The 26,736-nt window shown below is 40.4% G+C and overlaps 1 protein-coding gene across 1 annotated transcript in view; it reads left to right on the top strand.

Annotated features, from left to right (window-relative positions):
* The window catches only part of TMEFF1 (transmembrane protein with EGF like and two follistatin like domains 1), a 116,701-nt gene that overhangs the window by 46,681 nt on the left and 43,284 nt on the right, over window positions 1-26,736 (top strand). The window contains exons 2-4 of the mRNA XM_032220137.1: window positions 7,392-7,501; window positions 9,632-9,761; window positions 20,494-20,520. Coding sequence (XP_032076028.1) covers window positions 7,392-7,501; window positions 9,632-9,761; window positions 20,494-20,520 — 267 coding nt within the window. The remainder of the gene's footprint in view (window positions 1-7,391; window positions 7,502-9,631; window positions 9,762-20,493; window positions 20,521-26,736) is intronic.

Genomic DNA, 26,736 nt, shown 5'->3' with positions numbered 1-26,736 from the left:
GTGTCTTAAGACACAGGTGGGGAACTGGCAGCTTGCGAGTCAAATACAACCAGCAGAGTATTTCAGCTCCGCTTGCTGTCAGGGCTCAGGAGTAAATCATAGATCTTTTGACAGATAGCAGCTTAGCTCAGTTCCACTGATGAAAATTCTCAGATAGAGTTTGTCTAGTTGCAGTCTTTATTTCAGATGCTGCTAATGCAAAGATATAAAATACTGTTGTTCCCCGGAAGGGTTTAAAGTTACAATGTTGTCCTCCTGCTCTTTTGAATTAATGGGTACTTCACACATCATTTGGTGGCCCTGAAGCCTAGCAGTTACATATTTACATCAGGGCTGGGCTGTCCTGAGAACTGCTGGCTCCTCTCCTACCCATCTAAATCCTCTATCTATTGACTCATCCTCCCCCAGGTCCTACTCATCTGCTTAAGCCTGGGCACACAACTCTAGCCGGAACCAGTTTTAGCAGTGTTTTCTGCTTGTGGAGGCTGGAGAATTGAGCTTGAATAAATTATATCTTACAATCATTTATTTATATACAAATAAAATATTGCATAGAGTCCTTCTCCAGGGTGCTGTGTTCACAGCATAGCCTTTCAGTCTTCCAGCAATTGTTGTTGTTTGCATATTTGTTTGTTTGTTTGTTTCCTGCCTTTATTTTATTTTTAAACAATCTAAGGTGGCACACATATCCAACCCCTCTCTCCCTCTGTTTTCCCTACAACAAAAATGCCATGAGATGGGTTGGGCTGAGAGAGAGTAACTGGGCCAAAGTCACCCAGTCAGTTTTTCATGGCTTAAGGCAGGATTTGAACTCACAGGAAAACTATTGGCATTGTAATAAGTTTAGTTTAGTTTAGTTTATTAGTTTTGTATGCCGCCCACTCTTGGAAGACTCCGGGCGGCTTACAATAAAAAAGGGAGGGGGAATACATAAAACAATACAACAATTTAAAATTACAGCAACATTCATAACTTAAAGTGGGGCTGGATGAAACTAACAGCCAGTGTTAGTTGCTTTACGGAAGGCCGGAAGGGTAGTAAGGGTCCGGATCTCAACGGGGAGATCGTTCCAGAGGACCGGAGCTGCAACAGAGAAAGCCCTCCCACGGGGAGTCGCCAGCCGACATTGGCCGCCAGATGGAATCCGGAGGAGACCTAGTCTGTGCGATCTAATTGGTCTTTGGGAGTTGATTGGCAGGAGGCGGTCTCTCAGGTAGCCAGGTCCAAGGCCATGTAGGGCTTTAAAAGTAACGACTAGCACCTTGAAGCGTGTCCGGAGACCAGTGGGCAGCCAGTGCAGCTCGCGGAGGATAGGTGTAACGTGGGTGTACCTAGGTGCACCCACAATCGCTCGCGCGGCTGCGTTCTGGACTAACTGGAGTCTTCGAACACTCTTCAGGGGCAGCCCCATGTAGAGCGCAGGGGTGTCAAACTCGATTTCATTGAGGGATGCATCTGGGTTGTGTTTGACCTTGGGGGGCGTGGGGGTGTGTGTGGCCAGCTCAGCACACATGTCGAACGCCTCTGGTGACCTGAGCACTCTGCCAGCAAAAACGGATTACCGAGCTCCATTTCCGGCTGTGACGGCCTCCTGCAACCCTCTGCCAGTGAAAATGGAGCCCAGGAGGGTGCACGCGGTACTCCCAATCTCCGTTTTTGCTGGCAGAGGCACCACCAGTCCTTTGCAGTTTTTACAGCAGGCCTGGAGGCGAAAACCAAGTACCCTGTGGGCCAGATCCTGGGCCCCGGGCCTTGAGTTTGACACCCCTGTAATAATGTATTGGAAGAAATATCCATCTGGTTCAGTTCCAAGTGGGGAGAAAGATACTGGAAACATGGAGGCTGATTGGAAAGATGATTTATTGTTGGACAGGACCACATGGATTTGAGGTCCTGGGCAGCTGACCACATGGAATGGAGAGTGAAGGTTATTTATACCCTCCCTTGGGCCTTGCCCTAGAGCTTCCTGTTCCTGGGTATTCTATTGGCTGCTGTCAGACTCCCATGGGGCTATGCAGGGGTCATAGCAGGGGTGAAATCCAGCAGGTTCTGGAGAACTGGTAGTGGAAATTTTGAGTAGTTCGGAGAACCAGTAAGTACCACCTCTGACTGGCCCCGAAGTGGGGTAGGAATGAAGATTTTGCAGTATCTTCCCCCAGGAGTTGGGAGGGACTGGAGATTTTGCAGTATCCTTCCCCTGGAGTGGGGAGGGAATGGAGATTTTGCAGTATCCTTCCCCCAGGAGTGGGGAGGGAATGGAGATTTTGCAGTATCCTTCCCCCAGGAGTGGGGAGGGACTGGAGATTTTGCAGTATCCTTCCCCTGGAGTGGGGAGGGAATGGAGATTTTGCAAATATCCTTCCCCTGGAGTAGGGTGGAATGGAGATTTTGCAATATCCTTCCCCTGGAGTGGGGAGGGAATGGAGATTTTGCAATATCCTTCCCCCAGGAATGGGGAGGGCATGGAGATTTTGCAGTATCGTTCCCCTGGAGTAGGGTGGAATGGAGATTTTGCAATATCCTTCCCCTGGAGTGGGGAGGGAATGGAGATTTTGCAATATCCTTCCCCCAGAAGTGGGGAGGGAATGGAGATTTTGCAGTATCCTTCCCCTGCCATGCCCACCAAACCACACCCATAGAACCAGTAGTGAATCTTTTTGAATTTCACCACTGGGTCATCACCGAGGTTGTCTGAGCTCCCAGATTTGGTTGAAGCTTGGTGGTGATGATGTAATGAAGACACTTGTGTTCTGAAAGGATGTTGGGCAATTCCTATTGTGTCTTAATGGCTTTGTCCTGGTTTGGATCTTGAGTGAGGGCTAATCCTATCACCCTGAGGCTGAAGGTCTTTTGCCTTGTAGATAGGATAGTCTTTCTTAATGGGCACCAAATATCTGCTGGGGGCAGGGAGCTGGATCTGAGTTTCTGTCTCCCTTAAGATTTCTATTTCTTTTCTTAGGGAAAATATAATATTCTGCCTTTTAAAATATTTATCAAAATATGTCATTCTTCTAGGAGGGGTGACTTGCCTCAAAGGATTCCATACAAAAGGTGTCCCTACAAATATCAGGATATGTAGCAATAGTACAGGTATTCTTAAGAAAATATTCATAAGAATACCATGGATAGGCATTAAAACAAATAGATCATACAACAAATCAATTTAGATTTCTCAAAGCAGATTTGTTGCTGGTGATTAAATACCTATAGAATTTATGTCTTGAGTAGAAAAAGAGTAGCTGGAAGAATATGTCAATGAAGACTCAATCATCCAGATTGGAGATAACAAAGGATACCAAATAAATCAATATGACTTCATTGATGTATTGCAATACATTTTGGGAGAAGCTCCTGAAGTTGGTATGGCAAGAATTGGTACATTCCAATGATTCTAACTCACTGCCTATCTATTTTTTTATTTTGACTTCCTGGATGGGGAGCGAAACCTCTCAGTTTAACAAATTTTGGTCCAGTTGCCATGATTCAATCTTTTAGATTAGATGTAAGAATGTGTAATTCTGCTTCTTAACTCTCATCACCCTTCCACAGTGAAGTATATGGTCAGTTTGTTAGAAGAACAATTTAAACCTTGACACTTTTAGTATGTCAAAGCTGTTAACCTTGCATTTCAGACTATGTTTATAACATTTTATAAACCATGAAGAATGCCTGATTTTTCTTTTTTCCTTACCAGTTTTAAAGCAGTTCTCTCTATTGGGGATTCCTTTTAATGTATTGTATTTTAATGCTAAGATTAATCAACGTTATTTATGACTTTGGGGTGCTTGTTCTTGGCTTGTTTGGATGCAAAAGACCAGTTGACTTGTTGTCTTTTGAAAAATGAACCATCATTTTTGTTTATTTCCAGTTGTTGACTCTTGTTGGAGTTTTCCACCACATTTCTCTTTCCACATTTTCAAATATGGTCCCTAAATATGCCAAGGAGCATCTTCACAGATGTTTGGACTCCCATTAGCCAGCAGTTATTCAGGTCTGGCTTTAAATGCAGTAATAAGTATGCAGCCTTATCTTTGTTGCTTGAGATGTGATGAGCTATACATTAATGGAGGATTGAGAGGAGCAGATGATTGGAACAGATGAGAATAGGAGGTGAAAGGAAATGAAGTGTGATAGGTAATGTGTGATAGATAAATTAGATACCCCTTTGGAGAGCAGAATCAGAGGACAAGTAGGAAAGGAAAAATTAGAAGCCTAGATAGAAAGGATAGGAGATTAACATCAGGATATGTAATTGGATGAAAGAATATAGGAGAAACAAAGAAGATGAGATTGTGAGAAGCTAATGACTAGGAACAGAAAATATATCAATCTGCAAGAATGACAAGATGCACATAGATCAAAAAAATTATCTACCTGGATACCATCATACCGTTCCCAGCCCAAACCTTAATTCACAGACTCAATTTGGTTTTCCACTGGATCTAGACACTAGGAGGTCTATTGTGATTTACCTGAGTTTTGACAGTCTCCTAGTAACTTTTTGATAATCCCACATTGGCCACAAAACCTCACCAACTATAATACTCTAGTTAAATTGAAGTTTATTTCAAATTAGTTTCGGGGATTTCGGAAGTAGCCTGCTCCAAAGCCAGTTCACTAGAAGTACAGCTATTCCAGCTGTTTCCAGCAGTAATGCTTCACAGGAGATACCTGTAGTGTTCCTGCTTGGTGTTCTTTATGTCTTCCTTTAGAATTAGGAAGACCCGGAGGACCAGAGAGAACATCATCAGACTCTTGCAATTATACTTCAGGATCAGGGGTGGGTTCCTGCCAGTTCTAACCTCTTCTATAGAAGAGGTTCCACAAATCTATAGTGCCGTTTAGAACCGGTTCCAACTCCCTCCCCCCACCCGTCCTCACATCAAGAGGAACGAGAGGAGGAATTCTGGGAGTTGAAGCCCACAAGTCTTAAAGCTGTCAAGTTTGAACACTCCTGGGTTTTTTTTTCTAAAGGGTTAGGGGTGCAAGGGTCTTGTAACTTGACAGCTTTAAGACTTGCACACTTCAATGCCAGAGTTCCTGAGCCAACATGACTGGAGAAGAAATTCTGGGAGTTGAAGTCCACAAGTCTTAAAGCTGTCAAGTTTGAACACCCCGGGTCTTTTTCCCCTAAAGGGTTAGGGGTGTAAGGGTCTTGTAACTTGACATCTTTAAGACTTGCATGCTTCAAATGCCAGAGTTTCTGAGCCAACATTTTGGTTGCTAAGCAAGAGCATTGTTAAGTGAGTTTCACCACATTTTACAAGTTGGTCATGCCCACTCAGTCACATGACTGCCAAGCCACTCCCACTTGGTCACATGGCTGGCAAGCCACTCCCACAAAGCACGCCATACCTACAGAAGAGGTTCTAAAAAATTTTGAAACCCACCACTGTTCAGGATCAAGTGGAAGGCAGATAGTGCGGCATACAGATGGGGAAAAATGCATACACATATAAGTCCAGTGTACATTTTCAGTTACACTCATTCTGACAGTTGAGGTGATTTAAAATATAATCCTATGAGCTGCTAACTTTAAGGGTACCGAATAAATGCATATATGCTAAAAGTATTTGCAAATAAAAGCCTTTGTAAAGATCACAGCTTTGAACTTTCTACCTTCAAGGAACATTTTCAGTATTCATTGCAGAATGTTTTAAAATGCACATAGTGCTTTAGATTTTGCTGAGGTAGTAAACTCATTTGGATAGGTAAGAGAAGATTTATTTGCATGATAAAATGGTCTTTCATACCACATTTTTAAAGAAACCCACAGAAAAATAGATGCTAGTGGAAATGGTTCTTGACTAACATTTGACCAACATTTTCCAACACATAAGACATTATCTTGTGTGGAATAGCATTCATTCATATGCCTCTAGCTCAGGATGAAATACATATCAGTTCTCATAGGAGTACATTATCAGCAGAACATCTGATTTATTCAGTTTGTATGATTGATTTGATTTATTCAGTTTGCATGCCACCCTATTCCCGAGAGACTCAGGGCGGCTAACAATCAAAAAGGGAAGGGGGTACACCTATTGCAATTGAATTGAGAGTGGATGGGTGCCAATTACCTCCCAAAGACCCATTAGATCACAGAGAGTAGGCCTCCTCCGGGTTCCGTCTACCAGCCAATGTCATCTGGCCACTACCCGGGGGAGGGCCTTCTCTGTGGCAGCTCCGGCCCTTTGGAACGAGCTCCCCGCAGAGATTCGGACCCTCACCTCTCTCCAGGCCTTCCGAAAAGCCGTTAAAACCTGGCTGTGTCGGCAGGCCTGGGGTCGATGAGTTCCCTTCCCCTCTCGAATCGTGTGGCTGTTGGTTGTTTTTAAATGCCCTGTACTTTTGTAGTTTTTGTGTTTTTCCCTTCCCCTCCTTGGGTTTGTGCGCCGCCCTGAGTCCCGCTGGGAATAGGGCGGCATATAAATAAAATGAAACTCGAAACTCAAATTAGGCAGTGATAAATAGCCTTCTATGAGGATCCTTCATTAGAACTGATCTTTCTCTGAGGAATCCCAGAGCCTTGTGGTTCATGGTTTAATAGGGAAAAGGAAGTATATTGGCAACTGCATGTTATCTTTAATATTCTATTATACGTATATTGCATATATTGGGCATAAATCACAGATCTTAACAAGTTATGTCAAGTTGATGTAAGCTGCAAGATACATCTCTTGGTTCTCATTACTGCAATAGTTAGAAGCTTGTTGACATTCATTTTAGGGTTCCAACTCCTTCTTGAAATGGAAAAACTATAATCTTGCTGGGTAGGCTCAGGGAAGTATATGGTGGCAAATGCTGGTAGTATTTTCCTTCGAAAAGCCTTACTATTTGAACAATCATCTTGTTACTTCACATTTATGGTCTTCCACATCAGCACCAGCTGAGGCATCTTGCTGAGAACTGGGAGCCTGGGAAGGGGCAGGGTACATATGATCAGAAATTATTTTCTAAAGGGCAAACGACAAGGCAGCTTTGACTCTGAGCATCATAAATACACAGAGAAAAGAAATAGTTAATATCTTTCCTAGCATCTTTCCTCTGTTTTTTTCCCCTTCCCAGAATTAAATTATCTCTAAACTGCCAACTCCTCTCGAATGTTTACTTCTGGTACACCTGAATAAAAACAAGTTATGATCTATTAATTATGAACAGCAAAATGGAAAGGAAGGAGATAGTTTAGCACTATAACTATTCAACAGATTCTATTGACCAAAATTGCAACTTCCTGGGTGCTTTTTATTAAAGTTTTTTTTTAAAATCTTTCAGTGATTTCTTTATACGTATTTCTGTTACACGTATTTCTCCTTAATCAGCAGGAGCAAAATTAGTTCATATTTTTGAGAACACACAATATACCAGATGTTTAATCTTTTATTTTTCAGAGTTAAATGTTAAAGAATTGGATGAGAAAGTATGTGACGAATCATCATGTAAATATGGGGGTGTTTGCAAGGAAGAGGGAGAGAGTTGGAAATGTGTTTGCCAATTACAGGTAAGGATTTTTCATATTTATGAATGGACATAAAATGAATTGTTGAGATAATTATAAATATGTCATTCTGAGAATTTGATTCTTGGAAATACATAATGTGGTATATAGCATATTCTTTAGAACTGAATTCGAGTCCATTTATTTTTTGACAAAGAGACATGGTCAAACATTTTTGGAGTTATTTTTATTGCAACTGAATTTGCTAGGCCTTTTAAAATTTTCTTTATTAGGATGATTAAATGTGAACTTATCTTTTAATATGGAATGTATACTTTTATTGTCTTAATTAATTTTGCACAATAAAAATTAGAAATAATATATTTTTGGAAGCTTAATATAAACATACTGTGATGATACTACAGATAGTCCTTGATTTAAAATCACAATTGAGCCTGGAATCTTTGGTAATTGAGCACAGTGTTTATTGAGTGAGATGATACATGATTGCTTCCCTCAGTGCAATCCTATTTGTGGTTGTTAAGCAATCACATTGGTCATTAAGCAGAACATGGCCATGTCCATTTAGCACCTTTGTAATTTCAAATGGTCGCTGAACAAACAGCAAGAACTACCTGTAATTGCAATATGTTGTGGGAATGTTGTTGCATACTTTTATAGATATGCATACCTTGTTATTTGAATCTTTAAATATTGACTTCTATTTTGATTTGTAGATTGATCCCTTTATCTTGTCTCATTCATCAGATTAGTAGATATAAATTTGATTTATTTACATATCATTCTTTACGTTGCAGATTGCTCTAGACCCTAACTCTTAAAATGTGTCAAATATGCCAACGATATGAGATGTGTTAACATGACATCACAGACAATCATATGATAGCATCTTTGCAAAACTGCCTTTTTTATTTTCAAAATCCACCAGACATCTGCTGAAGAGTAATTCTCAGAAACCATTTTTTTCCCACTGAAGTTCTCTTTCAGTGCTATATTATATCACACAGGCAAAAATCACAAATTCATAATGGTAAGGTATTTGTGAATGTGTGAACACATTCCTTTTAGTGAAGAAACTGTGACACAATTTATTAACTCTGAAATAAACCATTTAGGAATGCTTTGTATGTGTGTCTGTGTGTCTGTGGTTTATTCTTTTTAAAAATTATTTTAACAAATCCCATGGATTATTTGTAGTTTAATCGGTGTGTAATTTCCAGTTACCAGTGTTTAACAAGAATGCTGTTTTCTCCCCAAGTAATTCTATGAATTGGGAGAAAACTTTTTCATCCACATATTAAAGCAGAAGCTGCCGAAATCTCAGGAATAGGCTGAAGATTTCCCACTGAAAAGCATGAGTGCCTTTTAAAGTTAAGCCTTGTTTGAGAGAAGCTGCTTGCCTGGTGAATTTAATTCTTGGTAAAGCGTGGCAAAGTTTCTTTCTTCTGTGCTATTCAGTTATCACTTACTTTGGCCTCAATTTACTTTCTTTCTTACATATCTATTCTGCAAATATCTCTCCCTTAAAAAAAAGTGGATCAATTTTATTATTTTTGGCTGTTTCTGTTGGTAAGATGGAAGAGAATGAATGTGTGTATTTTTTGTAAACTTACATGTAAATGATTTGAATAGACGAGGAGGGAAGAATGCTTGATATATGCCAATCAAATAATTTTGTAAAACTATATTATTTTATACGCTAATGATTTTTATTAGTAATTAATTCTAATTACATCTCTCCTTTACCCACCCTTCTTTTGGAGTGCCTTCAATTCAGTGTTGTCTTCTTTTCAAGTCAGTGGTGGGTTGCGCGCAGTTCACGCATGCGTCTTAGCGCCTGTGCGATGCTCCAGCTGCTTGTGGAGAATCGTGCAGGCGCTGTATGTGCCATGCGCCTGCGTGGAAGCTCAGAAGCCTTCAAAGACCGGTAAGGAGGGTGGGCTGATGGGCCCTTCGGCGTTCCCGGAAGTTACTTACTTCCGGGTTCACCGACCAACCGGTCCACGGGGACCGCCACGAACCAGTTGAAACCCACCCCTGTTTCAAGTAGACATTTTAGGTCTTGTGAACTTCTGCTGCAGAATTATTTTAGGTTATAATCTATGGATGGATTTACCTAAACTTCCTTCCTTCCCTCCCTCCCTCCCTTTTTCTCTCTCTCTCTCTTTCCAGTGTCATACAAATTATATTCCTGTTTGTGGTTCAAATGGAGACACCTATCAAAATGAATGCTTTCTCAGAAGAGCTGCTTGCAAGCATCAAAAAGATATAACAGTGGTTGCTAGAGGGTCATGTTACTCAGGTGAGTTTGTGTCATGATGTCATAATGTACATTTCATTAGTTGCCTGCCTTATGTCTCTCTCCTTCATTTGGTTATGCCAGTAACTGACAGTTTTAGATTTAGCTATATTGTTCCAGTGGTTGACGCAATGAAATCTGCTTCAGTGTGGCCGAAATGGGTTTGGAAGAAAATATGCAGTGAGTTTTTCTTTTTAGTTTTTGAGGGCTCAGCAGTTAAAATTTTAGAGGCTTAAAGATTTTGCAATTTAGATATCCAAAATATGTACTCTTTAATACAGTGGTTCCCAAACTTGGCAACTTTAAGACTTGTGGACTTCAACTCCCAGAGTTCTCCAGCCAGAAGAGCTAGCTGGAGAATTCTGGGAGTTGAAGTCCACAAGTCTTAAAGTTGCCAAGTTTGGGAACCACTGCTTTAATAGATACAAATTTTTACTTGAAATGTTTTGAAATTTCAAACAGGAGCAGGGATTTGATTGCTTTCTTTGAAACAGAAAAGTGGCAACGCTCCCTTTATTAACTTATAGCTATTTAACATTTGATACATTGTTAAAATTGCTAAAACAATCATACTCTTAAGTTGTAGGATAAGGGAAAACTGAACAAAACATATACGTTTTATGCAGAAGAGGTGCTTAGAATATTAATAGACATGCATTAAATTTAATGCAAAGTACAGCTCATTTTATTCATTTTTGGGTCTTGTTTGCTGTCTCAATATTTTATTTATTACAGTGGTACTTTTTATATGTGTGTGTTTGTAATAGATGTACAATTTATGATTTTTGCAGGAGAGTATAAATGTTCAGGATATTAAATATTCAGTATATATGAAAGTAGTGGGTTTTGACGATATGGTAAGCAATACTTACAGTACAGTATTTATAGTCATGCAAAATACGTATATTAGACAGAGAATGAGAGAAGGAGGAGGGAGGGAGAGAGGGAGGGAAGGGGGAGCGAGGGAAAGAGAGATATGTCTTCCATTTATTGACCTGACTGGAGACTAATCTAGAGGAATTTGTATGTATAGAATATTAGTCAAAGTCATTTTCAATTATTTTAATCATATTATTGCATTTAAATTTACTCATCCATTATTATTGCACAAATGATGACATTTCATTAAAATATGTATTATTTGTGTAGATATTTAGCAGAGTTAAATCCTTTTAAGTTATTACAATACAATAATACAATACAATGCAATACAATACAATCAATACAATACAACACAACACAACACAACACAACACAACACAACACAATACAATAGCAGAGTTGGAAGGGACCTTGGCGGTCTTCTAGTCCAATCCCCTGCCTAGGCAGGAAACCCTATACCGTTTCAGACAAATGGCTATCCAACATCTTCTTAAAGACTTCCAGTGTTGGAGCATTCACAACTTCTGGAGGCAAGCTGTTCCATGATTAATTGTTCTAACTGTCAGGAAATTTCTCCTCAGTTCTAAGTTGCTTCTCTCCTTGATTAGTTTCCACCCATTGCTTCTTGTTTTACCCTCAGGTGCTTTGGAGAATAGTTTGACTCCCTCTTCTTTGTGGCCACCCTTAAGATATTGGAACACTGCTATCATGTCTCCCCTAGTCCTTCTTTCTATTAAACTAGACATACCCAGTTCCTGCAACCGTTCTTCATATGTTTTAGTCTTCAGTCCCCTAATCATCTTTGTTGCTCTTCTCTGCACTCTTTCTAGAGTCTCCACATCTTTTCTACATCATGGCAACCAAAACTGAAGGCAGTATTCCAAGTGTGGCCTTACCAAGTCATTATAAAGTGGTATTAACATTTTATGTGATCTTGATTCTATCTCTCTGTTTATGTAGCCTAGAACTGTGTTGGCTTTTTTGGCAGCTGCTGCACACTGCTGGCTCATATTTAAATGCTTGTCCACTAGGACTCCAAGATCCCTCTCACAGTTACTACTATTGAGCAAGGTACCACCTATACTGTACCTGTGCATTTCATTTTTCTTGCCTAAATGTAGAACCTTACTCTTTTCACCATTGAATTTGATTTTATTAGATAGTGCCCAATGTTCAAGTTTGTCAAGATCCTTCTGTATCTTAAGCCTGTCTTCTGGAGTGTTGGCTATTCCTGCCAGCTTGGTGTCATCTGCAAATTTGATGAGTTCCCCATTTATTCCCTCATCCAAATAATTGATGAAGATGTTGAAGAGTACTGGGCCCAAAACAGAGCCTTGGGGCACTCCACTGCATACTTTCCTCTATGTAGATGCAGTTCCATTGAGGACTACACGTTGAGTGCTGTTGGTCAGCTAGTTATGAATCCATCTGGTGGTGATGCTGTCCAACCCACATTCTTCCACTTATTACAGGCTTTAGTGTTAGCTATATTCAGTATTTAATTTATGCATGGTTGCAAGATGACTTTAGAGTATTCTTTTTACTATATGTTTGTAACTTTGTTGGCCTAAAGAGAGAAGTGCTGCTTGAAGTTTAAACTTGGCTTTATTTGTATTATTTGTTGAACTATCACCACAATCAATCTTTGATTACAAAATAAAATATTTCCCCATCTATTTTTCATACCGCTTTCATTCTCTTGTGAATTAGATTACAGTTAATCTATTATTAATTTGAGCACCTTTTTGAGATGAGAATAAATCAATAGGCTTTCAAATGTACTTATCATGATAAAAATGCACTTTAATTGAGCTTAATAAAATAAATATTATAAGGAGTCTCTTATATTAGAGAATATAATAAAAAATATTGCTGTCCCTTCTTCCAGTGGATTAGGGAAGATAAATTACTGTAATGCGCTCTACATGGGGCTGCCCTTGAAGAGTGTTCGAAGACTTCAGTTAGTCCAGAACGCAGCCGCGCGAGCGATTGTGGGTGCACCCAGGTACACCCACGTCACACCTATCCTCCGCGAGCTGCACTGGCTACCCATTAGTCTCCGGACCCGCTTCAAGGTGCTGGTCGTTATCTATAAAGCCCTACATGGCATCGGACCTGGGTACCTGAGAGACCACCTCCTGCCGATTACCTCCCATAGACCGATTAGATCTCACAGGTTAGGTCTCCTCTGGATTCCATCTGCCAGCCAATGTCGGCTGGCGACTCCCCGGGGGAGAGCCTTCTCTGTTGCAGCTCCAGCCCTTTGGAACGACCTCCCCGTGGAGATCCGGACCCTTACTACCTTCCCGGCCTTCCGCAAAGCCACCAAGTCCTGGCTGCTCCAGCAGGCCGGGGGGACTTGTGAAATATCCAGCCCCACGGAAACTGTGACTGTTGTGTATTTTAAAGTGTTGTTTTGTTTATTTATCCCCTTCCCTTGTTTATTGTAAGCCGCCCGGAGTCCTTCGGGAGTGGGCGGCATACAAGACCAATAAACCCAAACTCAAACTCAAATAAAACTATTTAGTTGGGGCAGAAAGAAGACTGAAATCTGGTGAGTTATAATTGAAGCAAAGTGGAAATGGGTGTTTAACAGCCTTTCTACTCCCAAAACTAGTTTAAATACTATTTTAATTCTTGAATCAGAAATACACTAACTGGCTGGCATCCATATACTAATGGGGTGAACCAAGTAGGCGCATAGTCTCTGATATCCTCCCATGGGTATCATTAATGTATTTGAATACAAGTCTGATTTTCCTTTTATTTTCTTTCTCTGGCAGAGTTGAGTGCTGTTTGTTAAGCTGCTTGCTTTGGTTCATTTACAATTTGGATGATAAAATATAATGGATTAAATTCAAATAACATAATTGCCTAAAGGGAGAGTAAAATCATGCTCACAGTTCAATGTAGCTCTTTATTGACTGTGTAGAAGTTTCATCCAGATTTTGTTCAGCCTGGTGCCATCTAATGGGCTTCACTGGCTGGGAGACTGAAAGGATATTTTATAGATGATATTTCTTCAAAATGTTAGGCAGCCTCTCTTCTTCCCTGTTATTGTAACTTGGGCTAGCATTCTTTGGAGAAGATGGAAACCATTGCGCAACCTTGCACGAGGTCGTAGCAGAGGTGGGTTCCTACCAGTTTGCACCTATTCGGTAGAACCGGTTCGTCAAATCTACCGAACCGGTTAGAAGAGGTTCCACCAGTGGACCCGGAAAACAGGCCACACCTACAGAAGAGGTTCCAAAAAATTTTGAAACCCACCACTGGCAAGGATCTTGTAACTTGACAGCTTTAAGACTTGCATGCTTCAATGCCAGAGTTTCTGAATAGCTACTTGGATCGACCTAAGTACTAATTCATAATTTCATATCCGGTCACATGGGCGGCAAGCCACTCCCACCCGGTCACATGGGTGGCAAGCCACTCCCACCTGGTCACATGGGTGGCAAGCCACTCCCACAAAGGAGGCCACACCCACAGAGTAGGTTCCAACAATTTTTGAAACCCACCACTGGTATACACGTACACACACACACACACGCACACGCACACATGACATGACATAACATGCCATTGCCTATGCCTTTTCCCTATGTGCATGCGGCGTGTTTACGCGACATTCCTTACATGGAGCACATACACTATGAAAGGAAAACGTGGATCATTCAATCACTGTGCAGTCCCCAAGCATGAGTTCCCTCCATCTTCTTAAGCGTTGAGAAAGGTGCAGCTCTTTCCCCACCACACTTTATACGTTACATTTATATTCTTCCTTGATAGCTATACCACACCAAGGTTGCTTGCAGCGAGACGTGATTAAAAAGTAAGAATAAAACAATACAATTAAACTGAAGGGAAAATTAAAAAGTACAATTACAACCAATCCAGTCAACTAATACATTGAAAAAAAGAAAGAAAAAAGAAAAAAGAAAGGTTTGGACCATTTCCCCAAACATTGGGAAATTGGGGTAAAACGAACCTTCCTGGTAAGAGCATTCTGTAATCTTGAGAACACACAGGAGAAACCCCACAAGCTTCTGACAATGAGGGAATCTTTAAAAGGGTTTCTTCTGCTGATCTAAGTAACAGGCTTCTGATGTGGGTGTAATACCGGTGTTAGCTGCTGAACCAGAGGTGGGTTCCTACCAGTTCGCAGCTATTTGGTAGAACCGGTTCGTCAAATCTACCAAACCGGTTAGAAGAGGCTCCACCAGTGGACCTGGAAAGCAGGCCACACCTACAGAAGAGGTTCCAAAATTTTTTGAAACCCACCACTGCTAAAGGGTTAGGGGTGAAAGGATCTTGTAAAATATAAAATGAAACATAAAATGAAATAAACTAAAAATGAAATAAATGAAATAAACATAAATGAAATAAACATCTTGTAACTTGACAGTTTTAAGACTTGCGCACTTCAATGCCAGAGTTCCTGAGCCAACGTGACTGGAGGAGGAATTCTGGGAGTTGAAGTCCACAAGTCTTAAAGCTGTCAGGTTTGAAGACCCCTAGTTTTTTTTTTCTAAGGGGTGCAAGGATCTTGTAACTTGACAGCTTTAAGACTTGCATGCTTCAATGCCAGAGTTTCTGAATAGCTACTTGGACCTACCTAAGTACTAATTCATAATTTCATATCCGTTCACATGGGCAGCAAGTCACTCCCATCCGGTCACATGGGTGGCAAGCCACTCCCACAAAGGAGGCCACACCCACAGAGTAGGTTCGAACAATTTTGGAAACCCACCACTGTGCTGAACTGATAGATCTATCGCCACCAGTGTAAAACAGCTGTTAGTCAGACAAGCTACAAAATCTAGCTATGTATGAGAACCTCTCGTCACATCTTATATTTTAAAGCGCAAAATACGTTACATCCACTTTGGAAAACGGATTCTGAGAAAACGCTTTGAAAATATCTGCTATGCTATAGATGCTCTTTTGCAAAAGCTATCGCAGATCTAAAACTGCACAGTATTGGAAATGTTTCTGAAGATCCCACACTGTCTTTATATTCGAACTGGAGCTGTCTTGTGCTTTCTGCCAAGGAGGAACAAATGACTCTGCCACGAGCAATCAGAATGAACTTTGGAAACACTTTCCCAGGGTTTGCAGGAAAAAGCCTCCCTCTGTCTCCTGCCAAGCAATAGTTTAAGGGCCTATCTTCAACAGTCCTGCTCTGGGCAATTAGGTAGAAACTTTGCTGTTGACATTGAGAGTGGAGGCTAATTGCCAGCAGGCATGCAGAAGATTGGAGAGAGAAGGGCTATAAAGAGGACATGTAGCAGATGGAAATGATGCTGCTAGAAGATTGGACCTGAGTCTCACTGGGGTTGTAAACCTGTACCTGGGATGGGTAATTTCAGGTGGCAGGTGGGGCACATAGAACTGGATGTTCTTTTAATTCAGAGACAATGAGTAGTTGAGAAGTCAAATGTCTTTCCTGAAATCCTGCTTTTGGTGTACTGCTTTGAAAAAAAGGAGTGGACATTGGATTCCATGCACATTGCCACAGGCGATGTGTTCTTCAATGCCTCACTAGTCCTGACAGCTTGTTTATTTGTTTAAATTATTAACCGCTGCAGGGCGAATAATTTTCATCTTTTCCTCATCTGATGAAATCCCGAATCCATGCTGCTTTTAACCTCAGGAAAAAAAAGCTGTCGCTGGCTATTTCCCAGCCGTCCCTTGCAATGATGCTTCTACCTAGATTGTCATGCCAGCATGAACATTTCAATTTTTTTTTAATGTCCAGTTTCCACTATAGAGTGAACCACGGGACTCTTGTTTATTGATTGTAATTTGCAATTCAAATTTTATATCGGAACTAAAGAGGTCTACTTACGGAAGTTTTTTTACATATGGAAAAAACTGAATGGGCTGTGCAGATTTTCTCCTTTCTCCTAATTAAAAAAAAACATTGAATTGATCCTTGTTTCATAGGGTTAATTGGCCAAATTTAGTGTCATTTAAAAATACAGGTGCAAATCATGTTTAATTATAGGTACTTAATTTAGCTATGAAAGCAAATGTCTGGAACTGCTCTTACCTATAAAGAATTTTTGGCAGAAGGACCGTAGTGTTTCAATGGCGTTGCAGAATTTTAGGGGGTGGGAATGAAAAGCATCTTCATCCAAAGAACACAACTTAGGAAAAAAAATGATTATGTTTTAAGGATGACAGAATGATTTAGGAAAAAAAATAAACCTATTCAGTGAATGGTACAGAAGGGAGCTGAACTTTATTAGGCAATTGAGCTCATTTCATTTCATTTATTGGATTTCTATGCTGGGCGGCTTACAGAAATGAAAAAAAAAATTAAAAGGAATTATTAAAAACAATGGGACACAACAAAGTTAAAAAGGAACACAACAGGCACCCAATCAGGAGAGGGCTAGACCTCCACCTATTTAGAAATTTTTTCAGGATAGGTAAATGCTCTTGGCTTGATATAAAATATAAAGCTTGATAGCGGTTCAACAAGGTATCAGCAGTCTGTTTATAACTTAAGCTGAAATTGGCCATATAACTAGACTTCTCCGCGTTCGTTTTGTTTGCACATGGCTTTAAACCTACTTCGTCTCCCATCCTGTCTCCCACAGTGACTAAACAAATAGGTCTGATGAATCCTACAAGAGCATCAGATCAATAACTCTTCTCTGCTGTGGTTTTCGGGGAAGTGGTATTTAGAGGCTTGCTGTCTCTGAGGCTGATGGGCTAGGATTAGATTCCCAGAATTCCCAGGGGAATGACTAATACTGCATCTTTATTGTGACCAAAACATGAGTTTTTAAAGTCTTTTGAGGGCAATTAAAACAGTTCTCCTTTGCAGAGCAGTAGCCTTTTTAGTCTGTAATACCAACCCCCCCCCAAAAAAAACCATGGGTCTTTTGATTCTTGAAAAACTACCAAATTTATTATTCGATCAAGGGCCTCCCTTATTTATTTCTAGACATAAGAAAGTAATGCTGGTAAAGCAGGGGGGGGGGAGAGAACCTGAAGATTTCATCCATCATCTTTACTCACAATTTTCAAAGTGATGTAAATCACAAACTAAGAGTTTTTTAATTGTTTTCGTCGATTTCCAAAAGAAAACTGGAATTGACTCACATGAAGGTAATCAAGTTTAATGTGTAAAGAGAACATTTTCCATGGTACATTTGCTCTGGAGGATTTATCTACCTTCCACAATCTGCACTGCTTGTTAAAGGGTCTTGTATGGCCTCCACTTCACTTGTATGCTTCCATTTTTACTAATTGTTTGAAGAACAAAAAAGGAGATGAGAAAAGTCTATGCCATTTCCATTACTTCAATGCCTTGAGTAGTTGCACCAACAAACCTTCATTGAATAGCTTAAGCCAGTGTTTCTCAACCTTGGCCACTTGAAGGTGTCTGGACTTCAACTCCCAGAATTCCCCAGCCAGCATTCGCTGGCTGGGGAATTCTGGGAGTTGAAGTCCAGACATCCTCAAGTGGCCAAGGTTGAGAAACACTGGCTTAAGGTTAAATCATGATATTCCAGAAACAAATTGTACAGTAATTTTGACAAGAAAAATAGCTTGGCCATTACTGTTGGGTGATTTATTGTCATTATGTGCAGCTTAATTAAGTTCTTTGATATAAACTACCTTTCCTTCAGATGTAGAGATTTTTTTGTGTTTCTTATTTCATTAATAGATCACTGTTATCCTTCTCGTGTTTTTTTTTTTTTTTTTGCAAGTTGCAGGCTCATTTTCATAACACTAAATGCAGGGTAGATTATTTCTAGAAGGTATTATTTACAGTGGCAGAAAAATTCTAGAGGAAGGATCAAGATATAAACGGAAAGAAGGAAAAAATAAAACGAGAACAGTTATCTGGGCAACTTCCATTAAGTCACTTTATAAAAGTTTTAGGAAATGAATTGCAGTCATTTTGTTGGCTCATTGATGTATCTTTCCGTCCTCCTTTTTGTTATGGGAGGTTCACTACCGACAGAGGTGTCTTGGAGGATATATGTATCTCATATATTGGGGTATTGAACTGTGACCCACAAACAGAGCAGTTCTTTATCTGACATTACATTTATTCCATTGGATACATGCTATAGTGTTGTGGCCCAGCAGGAGCCGTTGGAGCTGCCACCAGATTCCGACAGCGAGAGGCCCTATGAGTCGGCTCTGGAGGATGTGGAGGACCCTGGACAGGGTTCTGACTCCGAACAGGGCGCAGAGAGGCTGGTTGGCCACTAGGAGGCCCCTGAGTCTTGGACCAGTGGGGAGGAGACAAGGGAGAATGAGCCGGAAGCCAGTAGTGAGTTTTTTCCTGGATGCATGGCATCGAAGAGCTACTAGGTGTCAGGAACAATTACGCAATTACAGGAGGTAATTGCACTCAGCTGGTGGTCATTAGGCTCCTCTCCAGACTATAAAAAGGCTACTTGTGCACACGCCCCTCTTTGCAGAAGTCAACACAGAATCGAATGTCGGAGAACATTGTTATGAGCTTGGCAGGCTGGATTGCTGCCAAGCCTTATCTGTTTATTGCTGCCCAAGCTTGTCTGTGCTGAGTTTCTGCCAAGGACCTGTTTGTCTGTTAATTAAATGCTGTAATTTATCTCTGGCTTGGAGTGTGCTTTGGTATGGAACGAGGGTGTGTGTGTCAGAACACTATAGTATCTATTAGTCTTGCCCCCATTATATCTATGGTTTGGTACCACAGTATTTTACTGGTTTGATCAAGAGAGAACAGATTTCAAAGTTGTTCCGTCTCTATTATGCTGTTCCATTCCTCCCTTGGGTGTTGAAGCGAAGTTAAAAACAGTTTTTTGACACTTTTCACCATGAAAATCAATCTTCCTCTGGAATTTCTCACATACACATCCGAATGCTCATTTTTCTTAAGGGGCTAAAATCTAATCAAATGGGAACGAATGGTTAAGTGGAATCTCTGCCAAAGGTTTCAGTTGCTGGAAGGGAAGGATTGGTTCTGGTTCATCTGGACTAAGTCAGAATTGTTTTAACCGGCATCATATGTTCAGTTGAGTCTGCAATTCCTCTGTAATTTGATACTACATCTGTTGAATAAACCTCTGAATTGTAGCCTTGGCAGGCTATGAAATGGTAGGAAGTTGTTGAAGGTTAATTGTTGAGTGCCTGCTTTTTGGAAGGGTGCAGAGGTAAACATTTGTGGGGTTCCAATGGATTAACTTGTGAATGTGCTTGTTTTTATTTTATATATTTTAGAAAAATTACATGGCTCCCCTTCTTGCATATTAATTCTGAGAAGCTAAGAACAAAAACAGTATTTAAAAATCTCTATAAATCAGACAAAAACAATTAAAACAATAATAATGCTATGACCAAATAGTATATAACACATTCAATTACACAGATCGTGTCTATAATTTAGTGTTTTTAATTAGACAGTTATATTATCGTAAAAGAGCTGAAAGGGAATAGGAACTGTGAGCCTTAAGAATGCTTAATTACAGTCTGCACTTTCCATCATTCACACGTACGTGTTTTCCTCCTACAGCTGCTTATCACTCTTCTTTTGGTAAATCATGCCAAGATGTGTTTCATTATCAGTTCTCCCACCATCCCCTCCCACCTTTTAAACAACGTAGAGAGAGAAATGAATGTACATTGTAAATGCAAAAGTAATGATAGATACAATTGAAGGTGACTTCTGAGTTTGGAAAAAAAAGAGTTCTTTGTCTATAACTATGCAATTCTGTTTTCTCTAGTGTATATCTCTAAATGTACAATAAAAGGAAAATGTGCCATCCTGAATAATACTCACTCTCTCACTCTCTCTCTCTCTCTCTCTCTCTCTCTCTCTATCTCTATCTCTATCTCTATCTGCCTCCAGATAATGGCTCTGGATCAGGAGAAGGAGGTAAGTATTGATTATTTTGTTCATTTGTATGAATGCTGAAATCCAGCTTGAAATGTCAATACGAGTTTATTTTCCTTGGCACAAATTTTCTAGAATCTCATTTTTCTAAAAAAAAACTTTCCTTGGAAAGAATGGTTAAAAGAGAGCACTTTTAAATAAGGTTTTTAAATAAGATTAAGTGCATGCTTAAAGCATTCTGGTTAAACATATTTTACTTGGGTCCTTTGCATATTTGTCAGAGATGGACTTTAATAGTAGAGAATATACAGCATATCACAGAAATGAGTGCACTCCCTCACATTTTGTAAATATTTAAGTATATCTTTTCATGTGACAACACTGAAGAAATGACACTTGGCTACAATGTAAAGTAGCAATAGCAATAGCAGTTAGACTTATATACCGCTTCATAGGGCTTTCAGCGGCTTACAGAGTCAGCATATTGCCCCCAACAGTCTGGGTCCTCATTTCACCCACCTCGGAAGGATGGAAGGCTGAGTCAACCTTGAGCCGGTGAGATTTGAACAGCCGAACTGCAGAACTGTAGTCAGCTGAAGTAGCCTGTAGTGCTGCATTTAACCACTGCGCCACCTCGGCTCTAGTGAGTAGTGAGTATACAGCTAGTATAATAGTGTAAATGTGCTGTCCTCTCAAAATAATGCAACACACAGCATTAATGTCTAAACTGCTGGCAGCAGAAGTGAGTATGTGAGTGATCCAGCACATATGAAAATCTACAAAGGACTAAAACAAGTATCATGGACAGAAGAGCCTTTTTGTGCCAGGATTCATAGATTATTCTAGTTTTTGATAATTTGGCTGTACAGGGTACAGAGAGGTATTCTGGCTACATTACTTATAACAGTAAATTGTTGGTTAGGGAAAAATGTAATGTTTGAGTATATCTGAATGAAGCTTAAGACTTTCTGCAATTCCTGGGTAAGTGGGTTGAGGACTTCAGCAGAGCTTAATTTCCTTTTAGTAAAAAAAAAAATAAAAGGAAGAAAAATTCCTGGGGAAGAAATATGTCCATACAAGCTTACAATCTGCTGCCTTTATTCTGATCTATAAAAGTAGTCTAAATTATTTCCCCAGCCTTGTAGAAGGAGGAGAGAAAACAACCCCAAATCTTGTTCTCGCTAGCAGTCCTTTGAAACCGGTGGTGATGGGAAGCATTGTCTGCGTAATGATGCCTTGTGCTAATTCTCTTTATACCTCTTTTGTGTTTTGCGCTGTGTGAAACAGCAAGACGAGACAAAATTAGAATCGTAGGTACAGAGAGGGAGGCTGCTAAACTGATCTGGTAATACTAAATGACAAATAAAGCCAGGTTCATTTTAGACTATCAGCATATTACATATGAACCAGCCTCCCACAGACTCACAGCTTTGTAAAAGAAGGACAGCATGGCTTCCTTCAGATGGTATTTTCCACTCATCTTGTCTTTTTTTCCATCTCTCAGCAGAAGCTAAGAAACCTATCTGATCAGGCCACCAAGAGTTATTGGAACAAATAGCTAGGATGAGACCCAGCACTCCTCCTATTCTGTGTTTCTTAAGTAGAGTGATGGCTCATTGCCAGCAGTTTAATTCTTTATTCTTTTTATGTAATGCTAACCAGAATGAGTGCCTATTTACCTAAATAAACTTTAAATTAGATACTTAAGAACTAACCCAGATTTAATTGAGGACAGATGGCAATTGATCACTCTAAGCTTTTGAACTGGTGAAATGTTGTGCTTGCAATACAGATAGTCATGTTAATTATTATTAAAATAATTTTGTTGTGGAGTAGTTGTTTGCTGTCTTGAGTATGGATATTTGCTTGCAGATGTTTCATTACCCAACTAGGTGACATCATCAGTGCTAGTGAGTTTAGTTTTGCTCCCTATTTATATACCCTGGTTGCCCTGCCAGTTTTGGTGAGGGTGTAGTTTTCTCCTTGATAGTTCTTCGATTAGGGTATTACTTTCTGCTTGATTGTCTGGTGTTGATCCCCGCTTATCTGGGTGTAGGCTGATAGAGAGGATGTGTTCTTGTTTCTTTCTTGGCTTTTTTTTATAGTTTATAAACGTGGTTTATCTTTATTGATGGTTGATTTGTTGCCATCAGCTTCCAAGAATTCCCTTGTGCTTTTGGATTTAGCTTGGATTTAGATTTAGGACAAATATCAACACTCTCAGGACTAATAGCAGGCCATAAGGCAGTGGTTAGGAAATATAGCACTCTCATACATAATCATATGTGTATGGATCCAACATGTGTAGATGACACCTTTGTCCAGAGGTGGGTTCCTACTAGTTCGCACCTATTTGGTAGAACCGGTTCGTCAAATCTACTGAACCAGTTAGAAGAGGTTCCACCAGTGGACCCGGAAAGCAGGTTCCACCAGTGGTTCCACCAGTGGACCCGGAAAGCAGGCCACACCTACAGAAGAGCTTCCAAAATTTTTTGAAACCCACCACTGTTCAGGATCAAGTGGGCCCCGCCTACTTAGTTTGCCAGGAAAGCAGCGAGGGGGCGAATGGCAGGGAGCGGTAAGGGAAGTGATCCCTGGGCCACCATCCCTGCCTTTTTGCAGCAGCAGGGAAAGCGAGATTTCTTTCCCAGCCTCCCAGCTGGCAAAACAGAAATGTTTGCGGTTCTGTGGGCGTGGCTAGGTGGGGGCATGTGACTGAGTGTGCATGTGCATGAGTGATGTCAAATTGGCCACGCCCACTCAGTTACCTGCCATCCCCACCTAGCCACACCCACAGAACCAGTAGTAAAAAAAATGAAACCCACCCCTGAGGGAGTCATCTAAACATTATATTATAAAGACTGCAATCAGTCGTGATGTAGGACAGACAGCAGAAGAGCAGCAGAATGCATCCCTGAACACTCACTAGTAGTCAGAAGATATGATGAAAACTCCTTCAACTCATAACCTATGCATAGACTTAAGGTGGCGCAGTGGTTAGAGTGCTGTACTGCAGGCCACTTCAGCTGACTGTTATCTGCAGTTCGGCTGTTCAAATCTCACCAGCTCAGGGTTGACTCAGTCTTCCATCCTTCCGAGGTGGGTAAAATGAGGACCCGGATTGTTGGGGGCAATATGCTGACTCTGTAAACCACTTAGAGAGGGCTGAAAGCCCTATGAAGCGGTATATAAGTCTAACTGCTATTGCTATTGCTATAGTTTCAACTGGGAAATTGTGAGCACCCTAGACCAAGTTAAGTCCAAAAACAATAAGGAATTCCCCAAAACTTAACATTTGGACAAATCAGCTGTCAGTAGACACATGGACATAAACAACATTTAAACAACATTCTAAACAGACAATTAAAAAGTTAAGAAGGAAACAAAAGACCAGAATATATCTCTTTAGCAGCCTGAAAGGCCTATGAAGCGGTATATAAGTCTACTGCTATTGCTATTGCTATTGCCTATATTCAGATAAGCAAGGATCAACACCTGAATTACAACTGTCCCATATCCCCCATCAACTACTATCCGACAGCTCCATCAATACTGGTAGGGCAAGCTACTGTATATAAACAGGGAGTAAATCCCACACTCACTAGTGCTGATATTATCTAGTTGGATCATGAAACATTTGCAAGCACGCAATCAAATTCACAGAGCGCCAAAAGCTCCACATTTCAACCCTGAGCTTCATGTATTCTCTTCGGTTGGATAATTTGTCGGTGGAGATTCTCAATCGTCCAGGTCATTGTTGTCCCAAGGCTGCGTTTTCAAGAGGCAAGTTCGACTTTCTGATTTTTCTTTTGGCTTTTCTGAGGAAGCTTCTTCTTTTTTTAAAAAAAAATTATTTTATTTTATCAATTTCATATATACATTCACAATTATATGATCTCATAACTGTTATTAATAATATGTATTTAGAACAATTTTCCCCTACTGTTAACAATATACTTGAAGATTGCTTTTTTAACATCCCATAGATCCATCTTATCTTACAACGGTCCTACTTCTTCTTCCCTCCCTCCCTCTTTCCTTCCCTTGTTTCTTCTCTCCTACTCCCCTTCCTTCCCTCCCTCCTTCCCCTTCCATCCTTCTCTCCTTCCCTCCTTCCTTCCCTCCTTCCTTCCTTCCCTTCTTTCTTTTCTCCTTCTCTCCTTCCTTCCCCCTTCCTTCTCTCCTACATTCCCTCCTTCCTTCCCTCCTTTCTTCTCTCCTTCTCTTCTTCCTTCCCTCCTTCCTTCCCTCCTTTCTTCTCTCCTTCTCTCCTTCCTTTCCTCCTTCCTTCCCTCCTTGCTTCCCTCCCTCCTTCCTACCCCCCTTCTCTTTCTTCTCTCCTTTCTTCCCTCCTTGCTTCCCTCCCTCCTTCCTACCCCCCTTCTCTTTCTTCTCTCCTTCCTTCCTTCCTTCCTTCCTCCTCTCCTTTCCCTTCTCTCCTTCCCCTTCCTCCCCTTTACCCTTCCCCTCTTCTTCCCATTCCTCCCCTCTTTCCTACTCTTACATTCCCTCCCATTCTTCTGAGGAAGCTTCTTGGGCGAGTGAGAAGCAGTGGTGGGATTCAGCCAGTTCGCACCTATTCGGGAGAACCGGTTGGTAACTTTCTAAGTAGTTCAGAGAACTGGTTGTTGGAAGAAATCTCCTTTTGTTTTTTTTCCACTTTACAGGGCTAATCCTGTAAGGAAGGCAGGAAGGAAACATTCTGGTGTTGTTTCTATAATCTTTATTGTCCTGCTTACAGAAACTGCCTCTCCGGTTAACCCTTATTACATTGTAACAGCTAAGGCGAAGTGCCCATCGACATGAATGACCTTGAGTTGGCCATGCCCACCCAGTCACATGACCACCGAGCCCCACCTACCCAGATAGTCATTAGGGCAGAGAACCGGTTGTTAAATTATTTGAATCCCACCACTGGTGAGAAGGAAAACGTCTTCAAAGAAAAACTAGAGAGTCTAGTTTCATCTTGAAAAAGCAGCTTTTTAGACTATTGACAATTTTTTGATTTCCTCATTTCTAAAACCTAGTCATTGTAGAGAAGCTGTGTCAGATTTCTTTTGCTGATTAATAAATTGATAAACATCATGTCCTACACAATTGACTGCCATCTGTCACACTTTGCAGAACTATTTCTCATGATTAGATTTACATATTTCTATGAGTATATACAGTATGTCATGTAGCGAAACATAGAAATATGTTTTAGACATTTTAGAGGTTTGAAAAGGTATATTTTGAAGTGATTTTCTAACTAGAAACAGGACATTATGATCCCCCCCAAGTGAAATGTTGCGCAATCTATTAGGAATTTATATAGCATAAGTCTTGAAAGTCTGGATTAAAACCGAAAAGCTTCGGTTCAGATTTTGCCATTGCTATTTAACATAATTCACTTACTAGTCCTCACGTAGGGGGAACTACTGTTTTTTAATATCTCGTGCGAGAAGGAATACTAGAATGAATATTTGAATGAATGAATACACACACACGCACACAAGCACAGTATAATATTTGTTAATAATAATAAATACTGAAGCATCAGATTTTTTCATTCAGTTACAGTGGTAGCGTCAGAAAGGACCATAAGAATGATCTAATGCAACTCCACATATGTGCAGGAAAACTAATCAGATTATCCATGAGAAATGTCTGTCTAGTCTCAATCAGAGATGGAGAACCCGTAACCTTCATGGTTCAATTGTTCTGCTACTGTCCAGACATTTAGAGAGTTTTTCTTTATATGTATTTAAATATTTAAATGAAATCTAGATCGCTGCAACCTATATCTCTTATTTTTCATCTTAGTGTCTTGTGGGCATAAAAAACAATTCTTTGCCCTCTTGTCTGTGGTTTCTTTTTACGAAGATAGCTGTCATGCCTCCTCTAAACTTTCTTTTCTTCAAACCAAACATCAAAAGTTTCTTCAGCCAGCCCCCATAGGACATTTCTTCAAGTTCCTGTGTCTTCTTTCTGTCGATTCTCTGAACTCCTCTAACATATTAATAACGTTTTGGAAAGGCAGTATTCCGAGTTGTAAGCTATGACTGACTATTCCAGTGTTGAAGAGAGAGAGAGGAATACACCGCTTTCATGTATCTTTAATGCAGTGCTTGCAATGCAGCTTTCAACTGTTTTAGCTCTTCTAGAAGTTGTCCCATCCTGTAGATCAGCTTCTTGCCAGTCCTTCTCAGATGTTTTCTTTTCAAACCACATCTTCCCCATCTTGTATAGGTGCCCTACATTTTTTTCTCCCTAAAT

The sequence above is a fragment of the Thamnophis elegans genome, chromosome 6 (genome assembly GCF_009769535.1).
Source record: "Thamnophis elegans isolate rThaEle1 chromosome 6, rThaEle1.pri, whole genome shotgun sequence".
In the NCBI taxonomy this organism is placed as follows: Eukaryota; Metazoa; Chordata; class Lepidosauria; order Squamata; family Colubridae; genus Thamnophis; species Thamnophis elegans.
Note: the sequence above shows the minus strand (reverse complement) of the source record. Positions and strands in the feature narration are given on the sequence as shown.